The following is a 23,520-nucleotide window of genomic DNA, read 5'->3' as shown; positions in this document are numbered from 1 at the left end:
CATTCCATATATATCAAGTTTCATTCAATATATTCAGACTTCATTCCATATATATCGAGTTTCATTCCATATATATCAAGTTTCATTCAATATATTCAGACTTCATTCCATATATATTAATTTCCTGAACGGCTTGCCATATATATATATATATATATATATATATATATATATATATATATATTTATATATATATATATATATATATTGCAACATTTGCACCCTGCACTACCTCACTTACTGTTTTATCTAGTTATCTATTCACTCCATTATCCATATCCATAATTAGTCTAGTTTAGTTTAACTCATATAGTCAGCCCTTTCTAGTCTGTCCTCATTTTGTTGTTTCATCTTGTTTTTTCTATTCTGTCTTTGTTGTCAGTGTATTGTTTGTCTGTTGTTTTTTGCACTTGCACTGCTTTGCACCTGCCATGTGAGGAACGAAATTTCGTTCAGTTGTATACAACCTATCCAGATGAATGACAATAAAGTTTGAGTTGAGTTGAGTTGAGTTGATTACTCTGTGTATTTAGCTCCTCTGTTTCCCCTGTCCTGTGTTGGATCATTGTATGTCTTCCTTGATTGATTTCTCTGTTTCTTTCCCCGAGTGTTTTCTTTGGATTTGGTTCTTTGACATTTTAGTAAATTTTGTTTGTACCTTTTGTCCTTTTGTTTATTAAAATCTATCAATTTAAATCTGCACATGGGTCCTCCTTACTTCCTTTTTCCCAATGTGACAGAAAAAGTGATAGCAATGCAATCTCAATGTGAGGTGTCAAGGCCCTTTGTAATTAAAGTCAGAGACAGTTTAAGAGTTCCAAGGCTAAAGATTGCTCATGACTCAAGGCAAATATTTTTGATCATTTTCACTTTATTTTTGTTGTGACAAATATATTTAAGTTAAAATCACAGTTAAATCTAAATGCCTAATATAAATATAAATCTTAATGTTGAATCTAAATGTTGATTTTTATATCTCAATGTTAAATCTAAATGTTCAACGTTGCACTGCGATCCTAAATATTTAGCTAAAATGCTAATTCACACTGCAGCCCAGTGGAAATACCAAAATAAAAGGTTCATAAAGAGATACAGATTTAGCAATACCAACTTAGCTTGTCCGTACCATAGACTGGGTCAGTGCTGTCTCTGAGCATTGTGAAATCTCTTAATGGCCTCCAAAACTGCCTTTCCAACATTTTCTGCCAAATCAGTGCACATTATGGACGACGGGCAGTCCGGCTAGTAACCTGTAGGAGTACTGACAGACTATGATTTGAAGCAGTGTGAATTTGCATATTAGCTAATAAGTTGGATTGCAGAGCAACATTAACATTTAGATTTAACATTTAACATTCAGATTTAACTATCAAAATTTAGATTTAGTATTTAACATTTAGATTTACATATTTAGCATTTAGATGAAGACGTTTTGGAGCTAAATGTGGAGAAATATTGCAATTATTTTCAGTGCAAAGAACTTTGTAAATGGCGCCCCATAGGACTAATGTATATAATAATTTAATATAAAATGTTTGAATGGTTACTCATATATTGTATTATTTTTCATGTAAACCTTGTGGTAACAACCTTGATGGTGTAAGATGTGGACCCCTCTGTGGCCACGGGTACATGATGTTTTTTAATTCCGAATTAATAATTCCGAATTAATAATTCGGAATTAAAGTATTCTCCTTCGTGTTTACATGGAAATAGTAATTCCGAATTGAGGTTTACATGGAAAACACCTTTAATCGTCTTTATTCAATTCCGCTTAAGGTCTGGGGGTTGGGAAGGGTTCTGATTGGACAGGGACGGGCGTGACGTATTTACGTTTACCGGAAGAAAACAGACTCCAGTTCCTGCTTCTTTCATTTTCGGTTACAACATGGAAGACCACACAATAAGTGCAATTTCGCTTTGATTCTGATGATAGTTTTGAATAAGCAGCTCGACACATACATACTGCTGCACTTTTGTCAGCTGAGGAGGAGAAGAGAGATAGAGGACCGGAGCAGGGAGGTGGAAGACCGTACTGTGGCGAATCAAAGCCAGTTAGTGCAACAGCTGCTCTACCTCAGCCTGAAATATGTGTCCGCCAGTGCGTAATATGTGCGTCATCGCAACAGGACAAGGGAACGAGCATGCGCAGAACGACCGGAATTAATTTAAAGCGGAATGAACGTATACATGATAGAGGAATTATTCAATTCGGTTTTAAAATCAGAATAAACCAGCCACTTACTTTAGATTTAAGTTTAATTCGGAATGATCATTTTCATTCGGAATTAGGTGTTTACATTGTCATTTTTAATCTTTTTAAAGAGGATTTAATTTTAATTCTGAATTAAAGAGGAATGAAAAGTCTCATGTAAACGTAGCCTGTGTGACTTTGTAGATGCTTTTTTGTCAACAGGATATGGAATAGAGGTACTTATGCATCTGTATTTTATCTGCTGTGCTTATTTTGTTGTCTTTAAATTGACAGTCATTCTTCTCGTATTTCATCTCATTAATTTAAACCACACACTCCTGGAAATCCAGTTGATCTTTAAACCCATTCGCTTTATAACAGCTTTTTCTCCACTACAAACAAAATGCTGTTAAACAGCTGTTATTGGTTAAATTAACTGAATGCAAGGCAGAGAAAAGAAAACAAACCAAAAACAAGCACTGGCCCTTTAATTTTCCTCCGTTAGCAGGTCCAGCATCGTTTGTCACGAAGAGCCCAATTTTGCATGAGGATTTGAACCGGAAGCTTGTTGAATCAGCCTTCAAAATAATTGAAATGTCACACCCCTTTCTAGCTGAATTCAGTGTTCGTTTCATAATGGTGGCATAGGAAGCGTCATTGCGTTTTGTAGACTATGATGATGGTAATCGTAGAGCGACTTTAGTTTTCCACGGAAACATTATGTAGTTCTAACGGTGCTAAAAGGGTTGTAAATTGGTAACCGGAAGTTATATAGTTGTACCTGCATGAATGATGAATACTTTACGATCGTAAAAACAGACAAGAGGCGCACGAGACATCACAGTCAATGGGACGCTTCTCTCTTTGTGCAGGGAAAATTAGAGGGTGCTCATATTTTTATATATTTTATTACTAGCCTTCTCGTGCCAAATTTTTGCATCTAAATTTGTTTCTTCTCCTTCTGAAGCTCGTGTGCTGATGAGAACAGCTACCGTTGCACTGGACTGGTGTAACAAAGGTGCGTGCGTGTTCTCGTGTGTTTATAATAGAATTCACATCTGAACATTATCGTTATCCGGACGGTATTTTGCAGGCTCATTCGTCTGATATTGGCACAACGATGTGTGTGGTTTGCTTATCATCGCGCGCGTGTGTGTGTGTGTGTGTGTGTGTGTGTGTGTGTGTGTGTGTGTGTGCGCGTGTGTGTAGCCTTGTGTATTTGTGATTGCTCGCCATAATGCTTTGTTATGACTCCAGAGAATAATTAGAAGACCCTTCTGCGTATTAATGAGTGAACTACCATATTGTGTATATAGGCTGTATGCAAGACCCTGATTAAGTCGTGTACATAAAAAAAAATCAACAAAGTTTGTGTTTTACAGCGTTATTTAAGATAAGAACCCATGACAAACACTATTGGATGCTTCAGGTGACGTTATAAAAAAAAAAAACGTGACAACGCACTTCACACCCCCCACCCACCCAGACCCTCGCTTACAGACATTTGCACAATCTCTGTTACACTCATATTGGTATAAAGATCTAAGTAAATATCACTTCATGGAAAATTATGTAGAATAGTTCATGTTATGAATTTAAAAAAGAATGGTTGATCATAATTTAATCTCGTGAAATAGACGGGGGAGAACATAATTGTTTGGTTTTCTGGATCAAAATAACGTACTTCTGGAAGTTAAGCCTATTTAAAATAAATATATTTGCTACATAAAGGGTAAATTATGTAATTGGTCACAGGCAAGACCACCTTTATGCTTATAATGATCTATGAGCATTTGTTTGTGACAGAGAGAACAAGAGAGGGTGTGTGAGCACCTGGCATGTAGTAACATTTGTTTTTTTACATTGTGACGCAGCAGAGCAGATGGATGATCGTGGGTGTCAGAAGGAGGAGGGGTACAATGAAGAAGGGGAAGAATAATAAAGGGAAGTATAGGGGGTCAGGAGAAGAAAGGAAAAGGAAGGAGGGGGCATCAAGGCCTAAAGGCAAAGGGGGGAAAATAAAGAAGACATTCGAGCCAGAGGATGTGGCAATGACAGAAGTTGGTGATTTGGAGGATGACAAAATAAAAGGAGACATGTAAAAAAAAATGATGCAAGATGAGTAAGAGGGAAGAAAAGAGGGACATGGAGAGCAGATGGAGTTCACAGCAGTGTTAGACCAATAATCTGTAAATCTTTAGCTATTTTTATTGGTCATGTGGAAATAAGCTTTTTGATGTCTTTTTTTCTCCTATACTTCTGTGTTTTATTTCATATGGCTTACCATTAGCTTCAACCCCTACAAGTTTGGGGGATTTTGGTGGTGGTGTGTGTATGTCAACAATTTACATAGCTTACGCCTAAACAATCAATCAACTGACAGACTATGGTTGGGATATCTGTATGGCTTTATGAAGCTTGATTCTTATGTGCTTACACATAGTCATTAGTGTCACATTTTAACAACAGACAATCCAACCAGTTCAGCTCTATCGTTGATGCTGAATATCAACACTGAAACTCAAGCAGGCACATTAGTCACATTACAGGATGTCAAGCAAGGCAAATTAACTGGAAAAACCCACCATGAAATAAGAAACTTTCAGTTACCTACAATTATGCATCCACTGTTGACCTGTCTGTTATGGTTATGATGCTGTTAGGATGATAGATGCGGTGTTGAGTTATGCTAGGCACTTTTACGGTGCATGTTTTTGAATAATTAGTGCAGATATTACCTGTGATGTTAAAAGGTTGCAGCCACACTAGCCATCTAAATAGGGTTTTAAGTGTAGTAATAAGTATCTTAAAATAATAAGAAACTAGTTAGATTTAAAACTTAAATATAATGATTAGGTTAAGCTCTGACCCTTAAACTCTGACTTAAAGTTAAGTAAAGGAACACAGCAATATTTTGTTGTTTACATGACTAGCATCAACAGACGGTTATAACCACAGCTGGTTATCCTTTCTGAAAGCCTACAACCTTAAAAGTTGGAACAACACAACAGAATATAAGAGTGTATGTTTGAAAAGTTGTGAAACTGGATCAAAATTAGAGCTTTGAAACATCTGATAGAGCTTCTGACGAGGAAACACAACACAGACGCAGGATAAATTTGTGTTTGTTACTTGAGTTTCAATGTTTGAAAGTGTAATCATTGTGATTTTTCTCAGAAAGCCTTACTATATTTCCCCATGCATATTAAGCATCCTTGTAATCATAGTTACACAAAGTAAGAAGTTAAAATTAATTACTTCAACCTCAAATCCGAGTAGTCATCATAGGCTCTCACAAAGGGTTTACTTCCAGAAATGTACTCAGTAGATTTCCCCGAGTTGAGCGACAGTTTAAATTAAGTGCAGTTCCTGAAATAAAAAAAACATACATTATAACTTTAAGGCACACAGCAAGAAATTGCAACACAGAAACTCACTCTAAAGATATGATTGAAATAGTTTGAAATAGTCTGTGTCAAGCTGCATCTCTTTTACAATGTTCTGTTTTTCCTGGTCCTCCTGAAAACAAAAAGCATACATCTGTCTGAAACCGTATTAGACTTATCTCTAAAATGACTGCCTTTGGCTTACATAATATAATCTAGAAAATAGTTAGTGGGTGGTTGATGTTTTTCAGATGGCATTTCCATCCAGCCATCCCTTGATTCTCTTTTCATCTCCTAGTCACATTTAAAGTGTTCTGGCTTGCTTTCTATGCTTTCCTCTCTTAAGCACTGCTTGTGTGTGTGTGTGTGTGTGTGTGTGTGTGTGTGTGTGTGTGTGTGTGTGTGTGTGTGTGTGTGAAAGAGAGAGAGAGAGAGAGAGAGAGAGAGAGAGAGAGAGAGAGAGAGAGAGAGAGAGAGAGAGAGAGAGAGAGGCAGGGTTGACTGATAAAGGGCAGGTTTCCAAGGTAGATAGATAGATAGATAGATAGATAGATAGATAGATAGATAGATAGATAGATAGATAGATAGATAGATAGATAGATAGAGGATGAGACTTTGTGTTGTTAAAGCGAGTGTGTGTCTGTCTTCACTGCTCTCTCCTCAAACAGCCAATGCTATTGTGCTCGTCGTCATAGCAATGTGTAGATTAGTTACACCCACATTCCCCTACCCCCTCTCTCACCATTACTCTTCACTTTTTTTTTTATCTCGCTCTTTCATTTTTGTGTGGATGCTAATTTCCAGGACTCCTGCTGAAGCTCTGTCCTTCCATCCTGCATCACTGCTGTGGCGTTTTTGTATCTTTGTTGTGCTGTGTCTTGTTGGAAAACTAAGGAGGTTTCATATAACTGCTGTTTGATGAAAACATAAACACAATATTTGGCTTAGACTTTATGGTACAGACACGAGAGCACATCTATTTTCTCATCTAACACTTAGCTTAAGCACATTATGTAATTTCTGTGAAGTATCCTCTGGCTAAACTGCTCCCCTCCGCAGAAAGTCTTCTCTCACTGTACAGCTGCAGTGGAGTACAGCGTTAAGTGTCTAACATTAACTTGCTGGAACCTGGGCTGTTCAGTGTTACTTTTCCAATCTCTCTGCAAGAAAGCAAATACTTTTTTCCCATAGGTTTAACTAGTGCAAGAGTTCAGACTCAAAACCCACTAGTTTTTTTTATTCACTGTAACACTTGACTTTGTACTTAACTTATAACTCACTCACTATCTTTCCTGCATCTCTCTCTCTTAGATTAACGGAACCCTTACCATGCCTGTGGCCTCAACTAAGACGGAGCCTGGTGAGACCAGACATCCTTTTCTTCATGAATGCTTTATTTAGTATATCCTCTATCATATCTAACTATTCGGATCACAAAAGAGCTATTCAGTGCAATATAAAAGGAATATAAAAACAAGAATCTCTTACTTTATTTTTTTCAGTAATGCTTCTCCTACACATTACTTGAGTAAGGTGGAATATCTGTTCCAAACCATAGACTGTATATATAATGGACAGCTTTGCACTGCCTTTTCCCATTGTACGGTTTTGAAGCCAAAATATCCCGTTCCAGGAAGCTGCCATCATGTACATTTTCTGCAGCCAGAGTCTGCGCAGTAGGGAATTTGTGTGTTTCCACATTAACAAGCTCCGCCTTACAGCATACCGTCCCGAGGTCCTACAGAGTTTCTCTCTACGGCAGCTGTCAATCAAAGCAAAACTGGATGTAAAACCCTGTTTTTTAACCTCTGATAACTAACGAAAAAGAAACGTTTTAGAAAAAAAGAGGCCTTGAACACAAAACAGTCAAATGATAACTACATATCCCCACAGCATATGGATGTGAGAAACGTTTGTATGACGTGTATTCATTTTTTAAAGTTTGACCGCAGCCCCATTCAAATGAATGGGGGAGACAGAGTTTTTGACCTTTATTGCAGCCAGCCACTAGGCGGAGCAGTTTTTGTGGCAGCCTCACTTCGAGCTGAGCAAGATGACATCCATTTTATGTACAGTCTATGTTCCAAACTAACTGTAGATGTTGCTGTTTGGTGACTCTGAGACGAGAGGTTAAATGTAAAATTCATACAGTTTTCAAAACTATTCGTTATAAGTATCAATGTAAAAGACTCCTTAAATTGCATATAGACAAGCTGCTAACAACTGATACACTTGATACACTATTTTGTATTCTGTAGAATTAACTATACTAATATTTCAATAAAAAATAAAGATGATGAATTAAGAAATTAAAGCCCATTTGTTTTAACATGTTAACCCCCTCTTGAAATCAGCCTACTGCAGGGACACTGAGAATTACCTTCAAGTTAAAAGTTTTTTATTTGTCCTATATACACGACTTCAGGGAAGCAGTCATTAACTGTCTGAGCACTGCTAACACTGTCATTATGAAAATTACAATTGCAAAAGTAAAAAAAAGATATTTTAATAAAAAATAGAATCTAAGACATAAGCCATATAATAATGATTTACATTTGTGAGATACGAAAAAAATAATACAATACATTTTTAACTAATATAGTAAAATGAGTTATATTGATGTAAAAGGTGCAGATACAGCAAATATTGTTCTATGGTAGGCAAAAGGAACATTTCAGAGGGGCTGATACCATCACGTAGACCATGTGATTTTATATTTGGATTGTTTTAGTCCTCCATGTCTTACATCAGAATAATGGAGAAATTACACTCTTTCATATAGACATACTGAAGTTTAACCTTAAGCTTTTAAGGATAAAGGGCATGCACAGAGGTGATTTTGATTTAATGAACAGAGGCCAAACAGCTACAAAACAAAGAAATTCCAGGTATTCATTTAAACTTTTCAAAGCAGAAAGCTGCTGTTGTGTTTTTTGTCTTCTTTGCTTTCTCCTCACATTGTCCCTCTATGTGTGGTTGTGGGTTACAGTGCCCCAGGTCTTGGACGTGATGAGTGACAACACTACCAGTTCCACCACGGCTAATGACCTGGACCTAATCTATCTCAAAGGCATCATGGAGAGCCCTCTGGTGATACACATGATTTCACGGTTTTGTGAAAAACTACTGTGAAAATCTCTTTATGTACACATACTGAAGAACCATAATCTCATTATGTTGTGTGTATGTGTTCAAGGAACAAGAGGAGAGCTTAAAAGAGGTGCGACTGTCACCAGTGAGAGAGAACAACGTGGAGCTCCTGCAGGAGATACTTAAAGATCTTGACCCCTTCACAGACCAGTCTGACACTGCAGCTGAGCTGGCCCGCATACTCACACAGCCTCATTTTCAGGTGCAGAACACACAAACACAAGGCATGTTTATCATAAAGGGGAAAATATGGTCAGTTTATGCTATGTTCAGCTGTGTTCAGCTTTTATCTACACTAAGTGTGGGTTTGAGGGTGAATGGTTGTCATTTCTAAATGTCTTCCCTGTGAATGACTGGTGACCATCAGGTTGAACCCCACCTCTTGATGGAAAGATGGATTGATGGATGGATGGATGGATGGATGGATGGATGGATGGATGGATGGATGGATGGATGGATGGATGATGCTATGGATGGATGATGCTATGGATGGATGGATGGAGCAACGGACGGACGGACGGGTGGATGGATGGATGGATGCATGGATGGTGCAATGGATGGATGCATGGATGTGTGATGGATGGATGCGTGGATGGATGGTGCGATGGATGGATGGATGGATAAATGGATGGATGGATGCATGCATGGACAGACAGACAGACAGATGGGTGGATGGATGGATGGATGGATAGGTGGATGGATGGATGGATGGATGGATGGATTCTTTTAAAAACTGGAACACAGCAGCTTTACACAGAAGGAACATTGGGTCATTGAGCCATTTTTTTTTTTTTGTTGAATCTGACTAAAATGTTTTTTGCTAATTTTTCACACATATCCAATAACTTTTTTTTCTCTTTACACTGTTAAAATAGTGCAAATAGTGCTGTTTATTTATTTTACACCTTACCGTTATTTTCTTCTTTTTTTTGCTGGGTAGTCACTTCTTGAGACTCATGATTCAGTGGCATCCCAAGCATGTGATAGCCCACCCCCCAGCCCATGTGATTGTGTGGATCATGAGCTTGAGGAGGGCCACAAACACAACCTGCACCCACCACCTGACGCAGTACGCATGGTGGGCATACGCAAAGTGGCAGGAGAGCATCTGGTGGGTATTATCAGATCATAGCAAAAGTTGACACAGCCTCATTCCTCAGTGTTGTGCCTTTCGTACTTACAGCTGAATTTATTATTTCTTACAGTAACAATGAACTATAAATTATTGTGTTTTAGGGTGTGACGTTTAAAGTGGATGGTGGTGAGCTGATGATAGCCCGCATCCTTCATGGGGGGATGATAGACCAGCAAGGATTGCTGCATGTTGGAGATATAATAAAAGAGGTAAGGAAGACCACATATTTGTCATGCTCTGTTGACCACTCACAAGTTTGTTTAAAGAGAGGGATAGGAATGTCTATATTTAATGAAGTCACAGCTTAATAAATGCATTTTGCTAGATGCAAAGAACAGAGGATCTCTCTCTGTTCCTCTTGGTATGTTTATGTCTGTCTCTCTCTCTCTAGGTGGGGGGATAACTTCTCATCTCTTGGGATTTATATTAAGGCTGAAAGAAGATTTGTATCCCAAATTGAAGGAGTCAATGTAAAAAAATAGTATTTCATTCTAATTAAAATGGGATAAGGTTAGTCTAGTCCAGTCTAATTTGGACTGTTAGACAGTTCAGGTAGTATTTGATGCCATGTCATGGGTGCTTCTCAGCCAACAATAGTAACTCTCAACAGGTGCATTGGTATAGGGTGTGTCACACAAGGTTTGATTGCTTCCAATAAGGTTGGCAAACATGAGCTGCCTTTTTGACCTCTGTTCCTTTTTGAGTTCTTGAGGGATTTATGGAATTTATAATGTTGTTTGGGATTGTAACACCTAAATGACTTTTTTTGGCAAGATAAATAAGAGCAGATACCTTGACCTTCAAGTACTTGACCTTCTTGGCAACCTGTCATCAAACATTAAAGATGGTTATTAATATGTCACTTCAGAAAGGTTCCTTTATCCATTGTGCTGGCAGGTGAATGGTCGAGAGGTGGGCCAGGATCCCAGGGTAGTGCAGGAGGAGCTGCAAGCAGCCAGTGGAAGTGTGGTTCTGAAGATACTACCCAGCTACCATGAAGCTATACCACCAAGACAGGTGAAAACACCACACACAAAATACATTATTTGCAGTACTACTAGTCATAAGTATAAAGAGTTAAGGCTGGTTTATACTTCTGTGTCGACCCTACGCAGCAGTGGTTGATGCGGATGTGAGCACTACATACTTCTGCATCTATGTGTCCGCATCACACAGCAATACTCTGCCGAAACGCTTGAGGGCAGTGTATCCGAGCGTATTATGTTAATTTACAGCTGATACATGCTGCTGTTTTTCATACAGCAGTGATTACAGTGAAGAATCAAGAGGACACGTTGGAAGAGATGAAATACGCGGCTGATGTGCAGGGATTCCGGGAGTGATGTAAATGAACATAACACGCTCTGAATCGCTGTGAAAAAATAAACAGAGATTGTAGCGGGGCCGGCAGCAGGCGACCTGCTATCAGAGACCACACTGCCCTCAAGCCTTTCGGCAGAGAATTACTGCGTGTCCTGGACACAACGATGCACAAGTATGTTGTGCTCATGTCCGCGTTAGCCCCTGTCTGTGTAGGGGCTAACGCTTTTACATTTTGGAGGAGGTGCACGTCGGCTATGTGGGTAGGCCTCTGCATAGGTATTGGAGGGGGATCTCTCCTGCTCACTCGTTAGCACAGAACTTTCTCCCCTCTTTTCTTCGCTACATTGGGTCTGCATCTGGAGTTCTACCTCTGTAAACTCTGGTTCGTAGAGAAATCCTCTTGTGTCCACAGTAAACGGCATGTCATCGTCGCTGTCAGAATCACTCATTTTTGTATTTTTTAGTTGTTGTTACTAAAAGTGTCTGCTAAAAATGCTACGTGCTTGTTGATCCAAACAGTTGATCAGCGTATATCTGTGCTCATGTAGCGGAAGAACACCGGTCTGCGAGGTGCGTCCGAAAATAGTGCCAAAACAAAGGGTGTTTCTGTCGGCAAACTGAATAGCTCCATTTTTTTTTACTGGTGCATGCATTTGCACCCTGATGAGTGCCTGGACCATATTTTCTCAACTTTAGCAAAATTACACAAAATAGGAGGCCCCTGCGGCAAAGAAAATAGCCAGCTTGCCGGCCGGTCCTCTGGGAATATTCTCATTAAAGGAGAAGAGCTCACCGGCACGCATTGTGGCTAGCAGGAGCAATAGTGTACTGTAAGTCATACGACCCCACTTCAAAAAAACTGAAGTATCACTTTAACTGAATGACACACTTGCATCTTTGGGAATGCAAAAATAGACAGTATTCAATTAATGTTGTTGAGATAGACTGAGAAAGACTCATGCGTGAATATTCCTTTTTTTTTCAGGTGTTCTTTAAGTGTCACTATGACTACGACCCAGCCAATGACAACCTGATTCCCTGTAAGGAGGCAGGCTTAAGGTTCGAGACAGGAGACATCCTGCAGATAGTCAATCAGGATGATGTCAACTGGTGGCAGGTAGGGGACACAAAAAACTCATGAACGTTTGAGCATATTGCAACAAATTAGAATATTGTAAAAAATAAAAAATAAGAATAAAAAGTTCCTTTTTTCATGAAAATCAGTAATCCAGTATCTCAAAATTATTAGATTTTTGCAGTTTTTGCAATGAATGATTTTATTCTGTGGATGTGTCTGTGCCTGTGCATTTGTGTTATACAGGCCCGTCATGTGGAAGGTGGTAGCACTGGGCTGATTCCCAGTCAGATGCTGGAGGAGAAGAGGAAAGCCTTTGTCAAAACAAATGTTGAACTTGCTCCTGCAGGTAATTGATGAAAAAAAAAAATGTTGAACAAAGATATGATTTCCTGTCTCACACTGAGCACAATTATGAAACATCAAATCTTGAATTCATGGGATTACAGAATATTGTCTGAAAGACAAACAAGGAGATTAGTAGTAAGACAAGTTCTGTGACTAAAGGGATTTTATTCTATGTCACAGGAAATCTTTGTACTGGTGTTGGAGGAAAGAAGAAGAAGAAAATGATGTATGTGACTACCAAAAATGCAGGTAATTAAGCTTATCTTTTAAAACATGTTATCATTTGCTTGGCCTTGTTAATAAATGCTATCTATTTTTAAAATACAGTTCGTACTATAATATTTTTTGTAGGCAAGCTAAAGATTAAGTTATTTGTTCTTTTTCTTCTCATGTTTTGCTTGAGTATTTTCATCCACCCTGTAATCCTTCCTGAATTATTTCCTCTCTTTCTTTCTTTCTTTCTTTCTTTCTTTCTTTCTTTCTTTCTTTCTTTCTTTCTTTCTTTCTTTCATAGAGTTTGACAGACATGAAATATTACTCTACGAGGAAGTGGCCAAGGTCCCACCGTTCAAGAGGAAAACTCTGATTTTGATTGGTGCCCAGGGTGTTGGGCGACGGAGACTAAAGAACAAGCTTCTACTGAGGGATCCTTTACTTTTCGGCACCACCATTCCATGTATGAAATGTGACGTTTAAGGAGTCTATTGCAAGGCATACTGTATTAGAGTTGTAGTCCTAGAGAGTGTGAATGCCCCCTAACATTTACACAGCCATAGATTTTACAGAACTATATAAAAATCTGATGATACTAATAAGCGTGAAACTGACAAAAATTTATTTTAGCAAATTAGAAGATTTCTAAACAGACCAAACAGGGTGGAGTAAATGAATGTTGGGTTATCTAAAGCACGTAGCTAAATAAAAAAAAAAAAAGTGAAAATAAGTGGCTCCCTCTTACTACAGAATTTAATGTCCATACTGATAGCCTTTACTAACACCCAAATTGCTTTATGAAGTTTCTATTTTGGCATTTCTGCTGGGCAGCAGTGTGAATTTGCATTTTAGCTAAATATTTAAGATAACAGAGCAGACTTTTACATTTTAGAGTTAACATTTAGCAATTAGATTTAACATTTAGCATTTAGATTTAACAATCAACATTAAAACTTAACATTTAGATGCAACATTTATATTTATATTTAGCATTTGGATTTAACAGTGATTTTAACTTAAATATATTTGTCACAAAAAAATAAAAATAATCAAAAAAGATCACAAATATTGCTCTAAATGTGATTAAAAAGTGACTTTCAAAAATTCACACTAGCTTTTTAAGGCAGTTAAGAGCTAAATGTGGAGAACTTTTGCTGTTATTTTCAGTGTGCACAACTTTACAAACCGCGCCCCATACTGAAAACAGTTACTGGACACCTTGTTCTCTTGTTGTTTGCTGTTGATTACTATTAGACCATTGCAAAAAAATGTTCAGCTGGTAGGCTCCAACTAGCACTAGAGCAGGGGTGTCAAACTCAAATACACTGAGGGCCAAAATAAAAAATTCGGAGCAAGTCAGGGGCCGGACTGGTTTAATGTTTATTGCAAAATTTATTGAAATTAACTTATTGCACTTATTGAACATTGAACTAGCACAGCTTAAGTTTTTGCCTATAAACATTTAAAAAATGAAAAATATGTTGCATTCATTTCTTATTGCTCAAAAATACCCTGTGGTAGTGAGAAAAAGTGCGAAAAGGAAACATATTTTAGTTCAGTCTGCTGCTCTGTGATGCACACTAGTCTAAGCCAGATACTCGGCATCTCATCTTGGATGCAAGTTCATCAGTGTTTGGGGTCAGGCTCTGAGCTGTGAAGGTGTTCATCAGTAAGACGACCCCTGTGAGATATTTTGTTTAACTTCATCAAAGAGAACAGTTGTTCACACAGGTAGTCTGGCAGCACGGAAAATGGCTCAAGTTTTCTTGCAGCATCTGCGTGTCCCACAGGCGCTGCTTGGTTTTAAAAGCCCTCACTGCAGCGTCTGTGATCCCACGGCCCCACCCCTGAAGCTGCAGGTTGAGCGCATTGAGATCGATTGAGATGGCTCGTGATGTCACACAGAAACGCCACTTCACACAGAAACTTTGTATCATGGAGCTCTGTTGTGTCTTTCCCTTTGCTCTCCATGAATTGACAGATCTCCTCACGCAACTCGAAACACCTTTTCAGCACTTTTCCTTGGCTTAGCCATTGCACCTCTGTGTGATGGGGCAAGTCACCATATTCTGAACCCAACTCCTCCAGAAAAGACTTGAACTGGCGCTGATTTAAACCTTTGGGTCTTATGAAGTTAACTGCTCATGTTATGGTGCTCATCACATGTTCCATTCTTAAGGCTTTGCCACACAGCGATAAGTGATAAACTGTAAGCTCACCTGCGCTGTTTTCCTCCCGCATCTTCTCCCGGATTCTGCCCACTAATCCACTCTTTTGCCTGCACTTCGCGGGCGCTTATCCACACGTTTATCCAAAGGCAGCCTCATTTCATTTACAAATCTGGATACCTCTTCAAAGAGATCTTTCCCCGTAGTTGTGCCATGCATTGATCTTAATCCCAAAAGTTCCTCTGTTACGCACATGCATACTCTGCCTCCCACCTGTCTTGAACCCCCCTGTTTTCAAAGTCCACCTTTCGTTTAGTCATTTTTGGGGGAGAGGGATAGCTGAAAGTTGACTGCAGGTCAGCTTCATAAGGCTGATGATGAGCGGAGTCGGGTCACGGCTATCGCGTGCGGGCCCTCGATTGACATGCAGTGCATTGTGGGACTTGTAGTTTTAGTGGTGCTTGCAAAATACCGTCGGGCCAGCTCAATAAATAATTTGATATCATCTCGCGGGCCAAAGAAAATGCCACCGCGGGCCGAACTTGGCCCGCGGGCCTTGAGTTTGACACATATGCACTAGAGCGTACCTTGACCCTCACACTTGGACATGACAGGGTTGGAATGAACAACCTTTTTTTTTTACAATTTGAGTATCTCTTTTAATACATTTTCAAACAGGTATCTATCACATGCTGTTCACAATTGTAAACCTAATGCAATGCAAATTGTAAATTTTAATGCAAACATGGAACAATGCTTGGATGGAGGGATGTAGAAAGAAAGAGCATCTGTGAGGCCAAGACATTGTCACGGAGAGAAGTAAAGTTGTTCAAAAAAGGAGAAGAATCGAGCAATGTATTGATAAATAAATACCACTTTGTTTAAGAACTTACATTTTCAATTTAAATATGTAATTTAAATTAAGGAAGCCTGTCTCAGAATGTATCAAATTTCCAATTATTTTCATGTTGTTTTTGAATGGGCTTCCTTGATTTTAGGGCTTTGATTCCTGCATGTGCTTTCATAAATGACAGGGCTTTTTTTGAATCTCCAGACACCTCTAGAAAGCCCAAAAAGGGGGATCGTGAAAGCCGAATGTATGCCTTCACCAGTCGCAGCAAGATGGAAGCTGATATCAAGAATGGATGCTATCTGGAGCATGGAGAGTACAATGGCAGCCTGTATGGCATCAAGATCGACTCAATACACGAGGTGGTGGAGGCAGGACGCATCTGCATCCTCGATGCTAACCCTCAGGTACACACACACACACACACACACTCAGACACACACACACACACACACACACAAACACGCACACATAAGAAGTAACTAAAATTTAAATAAACTGCCCAGAAAAATCCAGACCTCTCATGCTGTTGTGGGTTCACACAGTCCTACTATACGGCATTTGAATATGATTATCAGTTTTGTTTTAATCATTCTGCTTGATTGTATGTCTTTGATCATGTATGTTGTACTGTTGTCCAAGATCACACTGTGTTTTTTATCCTTTATATTCAGGATACTAACACATATACTTATTCAAAGTCTGGTCATTGGAACACTGTCCAGTAAAGTTAACAACAATGAACAGCCTCAAAAATGAAGTGTAGCTCAACTCAGTCATTTGATTCTCATGTGACTTGCTTGAGGGCATGTTTCATGGGCTGACGCAGTTGCAGGGTTCAAAGCAAATAATTTATTGGGACCAGTTAGGAACTTCAACCCGTTGGTGGATCCTAACCTAGCTTTTTTTTTTTACTTCTCATCACTCCCTTCCTTATTAAGTGATTGTTTTTATCATATTTCCAGTCTCTCAAAGTGCTGAGGACCTCAGAGTTCTTGCCGTATGTGGTGTTCCTTCAGTCTCCTGACTTTGAGGTGCTCAAGGCAATGAACCAGTCAGCTGCAGAGGCAGGAGTGGTTGCTAAGACCCTGACAGTAAGAAACACTCATATATTCATAAACATTTCCAATCAGGAATCGGCAATAAAGGTTCAACTTGAAAAAGTCACAGTACAGGTCCTGAGATTAAAAGAACAAAATAACATGTCAAACAATGTCACATGATTTCCTTTTTAGGATGAGGAGCTGCAGAAGACATGCGATGAGAGCGCTAAACTCCAGGCAGCCTATGGTCACTATTTTGACCTCAGCATAATCAACGACAACTTGGATGAGACCTACCGAACAGTAAAGGCCGCCTTGGAAACTGTTTCTAAAAACCCCCAATGGGTTGCTGTCACATGGGTTTTTTAGAGATCGCATGCAAGGGAAAAAAACATAGGGTAGTTGACAGGCTCTGAAAATGTACTACTGAGTAAAATGTTGATATTTTTTTAGATTTGTATTTGTTTCATCCGACATGAAATTTGATCTGATCTTAGTAAAAGTTTGGCATTCAAAAACTATTTATTGCTTAAGTAGCCTTGTAGGAAAGATTGGTGGATAAGGCATCCTCTATTTTAACAGGATTATATTTTTCCATGCTGCAAGAACAAGAAGAAGGAAATAGTCAAGAACAAAATCGAGAGATTAATGAAGGCCTAAATGTCACAGATTTTATCTTTTCGGTTACTGACTGTGTGTGTGCAAGTGTGAGAGTATGCATTTCCATGTGAGTGTGTGTTTGTATGTGTCTGAATGGATTTTTGAGCAGACACTTTTGTAGTTTTAAATGATTTGTGCCATAAACGATGATCATCAGCAGATTATTTCACTGTTTACATTTAATTATCAGAGGGATCAGCACTAAGGGTTACACCTGATCTGGAAGCAATGAGGGCTTGTCAAATTAACTTGCAAAATCTGATCAGTTTACCTAAATTTTAACAAAAGACGTTGAAGAAATAATGAAAAAATACATATTGGAATTTTGTGTCTTCTGGTGCCAATGATGAAAGCAAATCGTATTGTCCATCTGAGCGCTCTGTTGTTAGCTTGACAGTTTTGTGTGTGTGTCACATTGAAGGAAATTTGTTGGTTGGATGATAAGACTAGATTTCATATAAAAAACAAAAGTGTGACACACTCCTCATGTCATTTCTTCTCTGGTCCTTGCCTGTGTCTATATTTATTGGTATTAAAAGCTCATATGTAGAACTCTCTGTTTGCGCCAATATTGGTGCTTTTTGTGGACTAAGTGGTAAATTTAATCCCTTTGGTGATCTAGTCCTGTTCATGGAAAAGTAGTGTTCTCTGTTATCTGTCTCAGACACTCAAATATATCAGTCATTTTGAATCTTTGCTGTAGGAAAGAAATGTAAATGAAGGCTGTCTTTGCAGTATACCTGGCAGCGGTGGGTACAAGCATAAAAACTAATATAGATAAATTATCATCCATTTTTGATGGTCTTTTTTGCTTTTGCAGTTCATACAGAGGCATCATTTTAAATTTCAGTCTGTTTTGTAACCAGCTAAATACTCCTCACAGGAACTTTAAATTGATAAAACACTTTTACAAAGTTGGAGACAAATTTACATTTCATAAAACAAAATTACATTGGCAGAATAATTTTACAAAGGCCAAATCAAATTTACATTTAAGAAAGCAAATTTACAAAATCAGAAACACTTTTACAAACAATGAGACAATTTTACAAGTGAAGGGACATTTTTACCAGTTTCGAAACAAAATTACAAAGGGCAGATTCTGACTGAAAGAGAATGTGTCAATAGTTTTCAAATAGAAGACGCCTGTAATATAAAAATGTGCAACAGCCAGGGAATAATTTATATTTGACATTAACAACCCTTAAATATTTAGACTTAGACTGATAAGAGAGCACCTCAAAATGTGTTCCTGCTAATCACAACTGATTTGGAATTTCAAAATAAAAAACATTGGAAATTTAGCATATACATTTATTTTGAAATTCCAAAACAGATTTAGTTCTGTCACTTCACTGCTGCAAATGTTCTTTTTGTTTTTAGGCACCTGTCAGTCATGGTCTCTTAGAATCATATAACACAAGCAGTGTTGACTCAGTCTTGTCATGTCTCTATGCAAAGCATTACTTCTCCGTTTTTATGTTCTCCCATGTAAAGTATCCGTGGAGGAAACAGACTTTGACACCACACTTACACTCTTACACTCAAAGGAAATCCTTTTGCCTTGTTTATAGGCATCATCCTATATTCTTCCATGCCAAACTGGAATGTGTGCTGTCATCTTCTTGAATCCAGGCTGCCTTACAAAACGTTGGATACACACTATAACACAATTTTTAAGGTTTTTTCTGTCAAGCTTGTCCAACCAATTAGTGCAATAGAAATTAAGGGAGACATGAGTGATTTTGCCAAATTGATTTAATGATATCAACCTCCAAGCCAATAACTTCTACTACAGCTACCTCCAGAAAGCTTCAGTTATAATTTGGTAATGGGATGTGTTGAGACAGCAATGATGGGCATTGTCTGTTGTTTCATTTACAGAAGCTTGTCAGTTGGGGACCCTTAAGTTCTTCCTCATTTGGGGGAACTTCACATTTGAATCTTGTAGCGTTTAGTGGTAAACATAAAACCAGGTTGAGCAAATAGAAAAGTGGAGAGAATAGACTAAGTGAGCTATTGTGACGGATTGAGTAGTAGCCTACCAGCCAACTAGCCCTAGAAGTTTACAACTAGATTTTAGAGGTGAATATTTGCAAAGTTGAAAAGATTCAATTTATTTCAGACTTTATAGTATGACCAAGCCTCTATGGCTCAATGCTTAACCTTTCAAACTGAAAGTATTTAAAAAATAATGGAAGACATATCACAATGTTTCTTATGTAGTAAAACAGTTTGCACTTAAATACTTTTTTAGGGCCTTTGCCTTGTAGTTAGTCCTGCAGCGCTGAGCTAGTGACAAGATTAACTGGTTCATGTAAAGCAGTCAATTAACACAATGAAATGTCAAAAAACATCACATTAGCGGAAAAATGATCAGTTGCCTATTCAACACTGATCGCAAACACTGCCAGTGTTGTCAAAATCTCTAGACCCCTAAAGAGGACATTACGTATGTTAAAAAGTTTTAACACACATTAAAAACTTGTTGTTCATCAAAATGATTAATTATACTTAACACATAAAATTGTTTCTTGTTTTTACTTTGTTTTTTTTTTCTTTTTATAATTCAAATCCATCTCATTTGTTGCATAGATCATCTTGGCTATAAACAGTGTGTAGATAGCATGTAGATACAGTACATAATGATATATTAGATACTGTTAAATTAGCTAATTTAGTAGTGCTAAATTAGTATGGTGTGAGATTCTTGCCTGGCATTTACAGTATGTGACACTTTAGAGTGATAACTTTCATAATATCAGTATGGGCATGTAAACTGTTGCTGTGAACAGAGTGAACAACACTACAACAAAAAATGGCAGACAAAATTTGAACACTTTAAATGAAAGTGAAGCGCCTTGAAGAGACATCGAATTGTTAAACAAAAACTTTTAGTCTGACCTTCTTTTGAATTCAGCTGTTGTGTTGTACATTTTGGGCCACGGTGCATGTGATACTGCTTATGGTGCCAACGGAAGAATGCTCCTTGAGCAGCTTGTTTGTACTCTTATACTTTATTGTGGCAGCTACTGAATCATTTTTATGCACAATGAATCGCAAGGCGATAATGGAAGAAATTGTTGCACAAGAGGAGACCTTTTAGTGGCTCTTTTTTTGTAAGATTACATTTCTATTCATGCTCTTGTTTTAAAAAGTGGCTTGAACGTAGCAGATATTTGTCTGACTGCTAGATCCCTGGAGCCTTTGGGGTTGTGACACACCATATTTATTGGTCTCTCGAGGACATTCCAAAACCTCACTGTGTCCTTTTTCAATGAAATGTCATGAATGCAATAAAAACCTTTTGGTTCCTGTATCTTTATCAAACGATGTCCAACATTTAGGTACAGCCATAACATTACGGCAAGTTGAATTTATCAAGTGTTTTTCCAGTTCCTATGGATAAAGGCTTGTTGGCCTTGAGTAAATACATTATGAGGTTACTCCAAGTTGAATTGTGATTATTGCATGTGTACTCTGTATATGTACAAAAAATGTAGTATTGAAGGGTTTTATGCAAAATGCTGCATATCAAGATGATTCAAACTTGATATGAGAATATAAAAATATTTTAACATATGTAGACAACATCGATCAAGATTAAAAAACCCTGAATTACATTAGCATAAATCCTAATTGTACTGTCACCTGGACCAAACCAAAATAATGAGGACATTAACACCATACTATTGGGTTATTTTCCAAACTGTTAGAAATGGCCAGTCCAAGCAAAAATATATGAAACTAATTCAAAACACTTCACAGTTTAAGTTGTGGAGTACTGCTTTAAATTTGTTAGTCTGCATTTCAAATAAAATCCTTCAAACATGGCTCTGAAATAGTGACAGAAACAAAGTTCAACCTTGTTATTTCGTTGTAGGACTTATGATTGTAGAATTAGACATTGTTTATAATTCTGTCTCTACTGAATAAATGCTTAATTTGATCAAAATCAATTGAGAGTTAGTTTTTTTCATATTTTTAGCAATGCGGAAGAACACCAGTTCTCTCACGAATAGACTTTTTTCTAATTTCTAGCTCCTTACTACCTGCCACATTGTCCTGTTCCAGTGATAGTATTCTGTTAACAGACCATGCTATGGTCAGACTCGATATGATCCCTTATCAGGAGACGTTGAGGTCAACGAGGTGGCATATTTTTAAATTGTTTTTATGGAACGGAAACGTGCAAGAAAAAAACTAGAAAAGCTTCAGGTGCCAACCAGTAAGGGGGGCATGGGTCTCCCTAAACTAGCATTGTATCACTATGCCTTCTGCTTGAGACATATAGCTCAGTGGACATTGCCACCTGAAAGGGCCCCTCCTTGGCTTGAGATTGAACGAGGATTTTTCTCCCCACTTGCCCCTATAAATGCCCTGTCTAGCAAAATACCACTGGAATTAAAATCTCAGCCCATTATAGCCAACCTCTACTATGTATGGCAGAAGGTCTCTCGGGCTTGTCATCTGAATATCTATCTCAACTCTGAATCCTGTACTTGGAATAACCCAAAGTTACAAATTGGTAAACACTCCTTTTTATGGAAGGACTGGATGGAAAAGGGAATTATAACACTGGGAGACCTATATGAGGAAGATAGTGTGAAGTCATTTGAGAGGTTGGCTAATGAATATACTCTGCCCAGAAGCAGTTTCTGGAACTATTTACAAATCCGACATATTCTAGTCCATGTCATGGGGGTAGGTACTCCACCTCAAAAGTCAAATTTTCTGTCTCATACCATAAAGGTGATGGGTTTGAGACATGAGGCGTCTATCTATTTTGCAATGATTTTCCAGCAGATGGTTACTGTATTGTATGCTCTGAAGTCAACTTGGGCAGAGGATTTGAATATTGATGTTACAGAGAAAGATTGGGAAAATATGTATAAAAACAATTCAAGGATTTCGAGAGACATCAAAATAAGACTAATTCAATTTAAGATTCTCAACCGATATTATTGGACCCCCTCCAAATTGTTTAGGATTAAGCTCAGGGATGCTGGTTGTTGGAAATGTTGCAACTCTTCTTCATCTACTTTGGGAATGCCCCATGATACAGAACTATTGGCTAAAAGCAGAGGTGGGTAGAGTAAACAGAAACAGTACTCAAGTAAAAGTACTGTTACTTTACAGTGATGTTACTCAAGTAGAAGTAAGAGTATTCGTAGAAATAAGTACTTGAGTAAGAGTAAATAAGTACCTAAAAAAAACTGCTCAAGTAGTGAGTAACTTGTGAGTAGTATCATGTATAAAATTGTATTGTATTGGAAACACTAATAACAATGTGAAGTGCACACTGCCTTAAAGTGACATAAATAGGAAAATGCCAAAATGAATGCTGTTAGGCATGGTTTACTTTCAAACATTAAAGAAAGAGAAGCTGCACTGTGCAGAAACTAATGTACCCGCTTTCATTTTTTAAAACAAGCTGAAACTTCAAACTGTGTCAGAGATGTCATCAGAACTGCAGAACATCAATACTCCATCAATACAACATTACAATAAAAATATATCTATGCCTTCCAAACTTTCTTTTTTTAACCTTTAACTTATTTTCAGTACATCTTACTTAAAAACATAACTTGAAAGTGCTAAAACAACTTGGAAGTGTTTAAAAAGGCCATGAACTCAGTCCTGAAGAATCTCTCTGAGGTGACTGTTGAGCTTCAGAAGCAGCTGTTTTATCATTATCTCTTATAAATTAGTTTAGATTACTTTCCAACATTTCTAACATGCTTTTAAGATTTAATGTTAACCAGTATGATCCTTAGCTTACCTTACTGATAACATGCTTTTAAGATTTAATATTAACCAGTATGATCCTTAGCTTACCTAACTGATAACTCACCATGACACATTTTAAGATTTATTTGTTCTATGTTGAAGCTCAAGATTTCCACCTTTTAGAACAAAGTAAGCAGCGCATAATGTGACTGTTTCTCCTCATCATTTAGAAGTTAAGAGAGAGT

At 37.9% G+C, this 23,520-nt stretch overlaps 1 protein-coding gene across 1 annotated transcript; it reads left to right on the top strand.

Annotated features, from left to right (window-relative positions):
- Positions 1–2,952: 2,952 nt before the first annotated feature.
- LOC117832491 (MAGUK p55 subfamily member 2-like) lies at positions 2,953–20,864 on the top strand. Its single transcript, XM_034711648.1, has 15 exons — positions 2,953–3,079; positions 3,162–3,212; positions 6,892–6,940; positions 8,570–8,670; positions 8,777–8,932; positions 9,671–9,841; positions 9,967–10,074; positions 10,763–10,882; positions 12,174–12,305; positions 12,510–12,612; positions 12,792–12,860; positions 13,126–13,287; positions 16,047–16,249; positions 16,808–16,936; positions 17,078–20,864. Exons 3-15 carry the CDS (start codon positions 6,910–6,912, stop codon positions 17,252–17,254), a joined length of 1,662 nt encoding a protein of 553 aa, XP_034567539.1. The 5' UTR covers positions 2,953–3,079; positions 3,162–3,212; positions 6,892–6,909; the 3' UTR covers positions 17,255–20,864.
- Positions 20,865–23,520: the final 2,656 nt, after the last annotated feature.

The sequence above is a fragment of the Notolabrus celidotus genome, chromosome 20 (genome assembly GCF_009762535.1).
Source record: "Notolabrus celidotus isolate fNotCel1 chromosome 20, fNotCel1.pri, whole genome shotgun sequence".
Lineage (NCBI taxonomy): Eukaryota > Metazoa > Chordata > Actinopteri > Labriformes > Labridae > Notolabrus > Notolabrus celidotus.
The sequence above is the reverse complement of the archived record's forward strand: the minus strand, read 5'-3'. Positions and strand labels throughout refer to the sequence as shown.

Coding starts and splice junctions, on each gene's coding strand:
- LOC117832491 (XM_034711648.1), top strand. CDS start 6,910: ATGCCTGTGGCCTCAACTAAGACGGAGCCTG. Junction 8,933..9,670: donor TCACACAGCCTCATTTTCAG/GTGCAGAACACA, acceptor TTTGCTGGGTAG/TCACTTCTTGAGACTCATGA. Junction 9,842..9,966: donor AAGTGGCAGGAGAGCATCTG/GTGGGTATTATC, acceptor ATTGTGTTTTAG/GGTGTGACGTTTAAAGTGGA.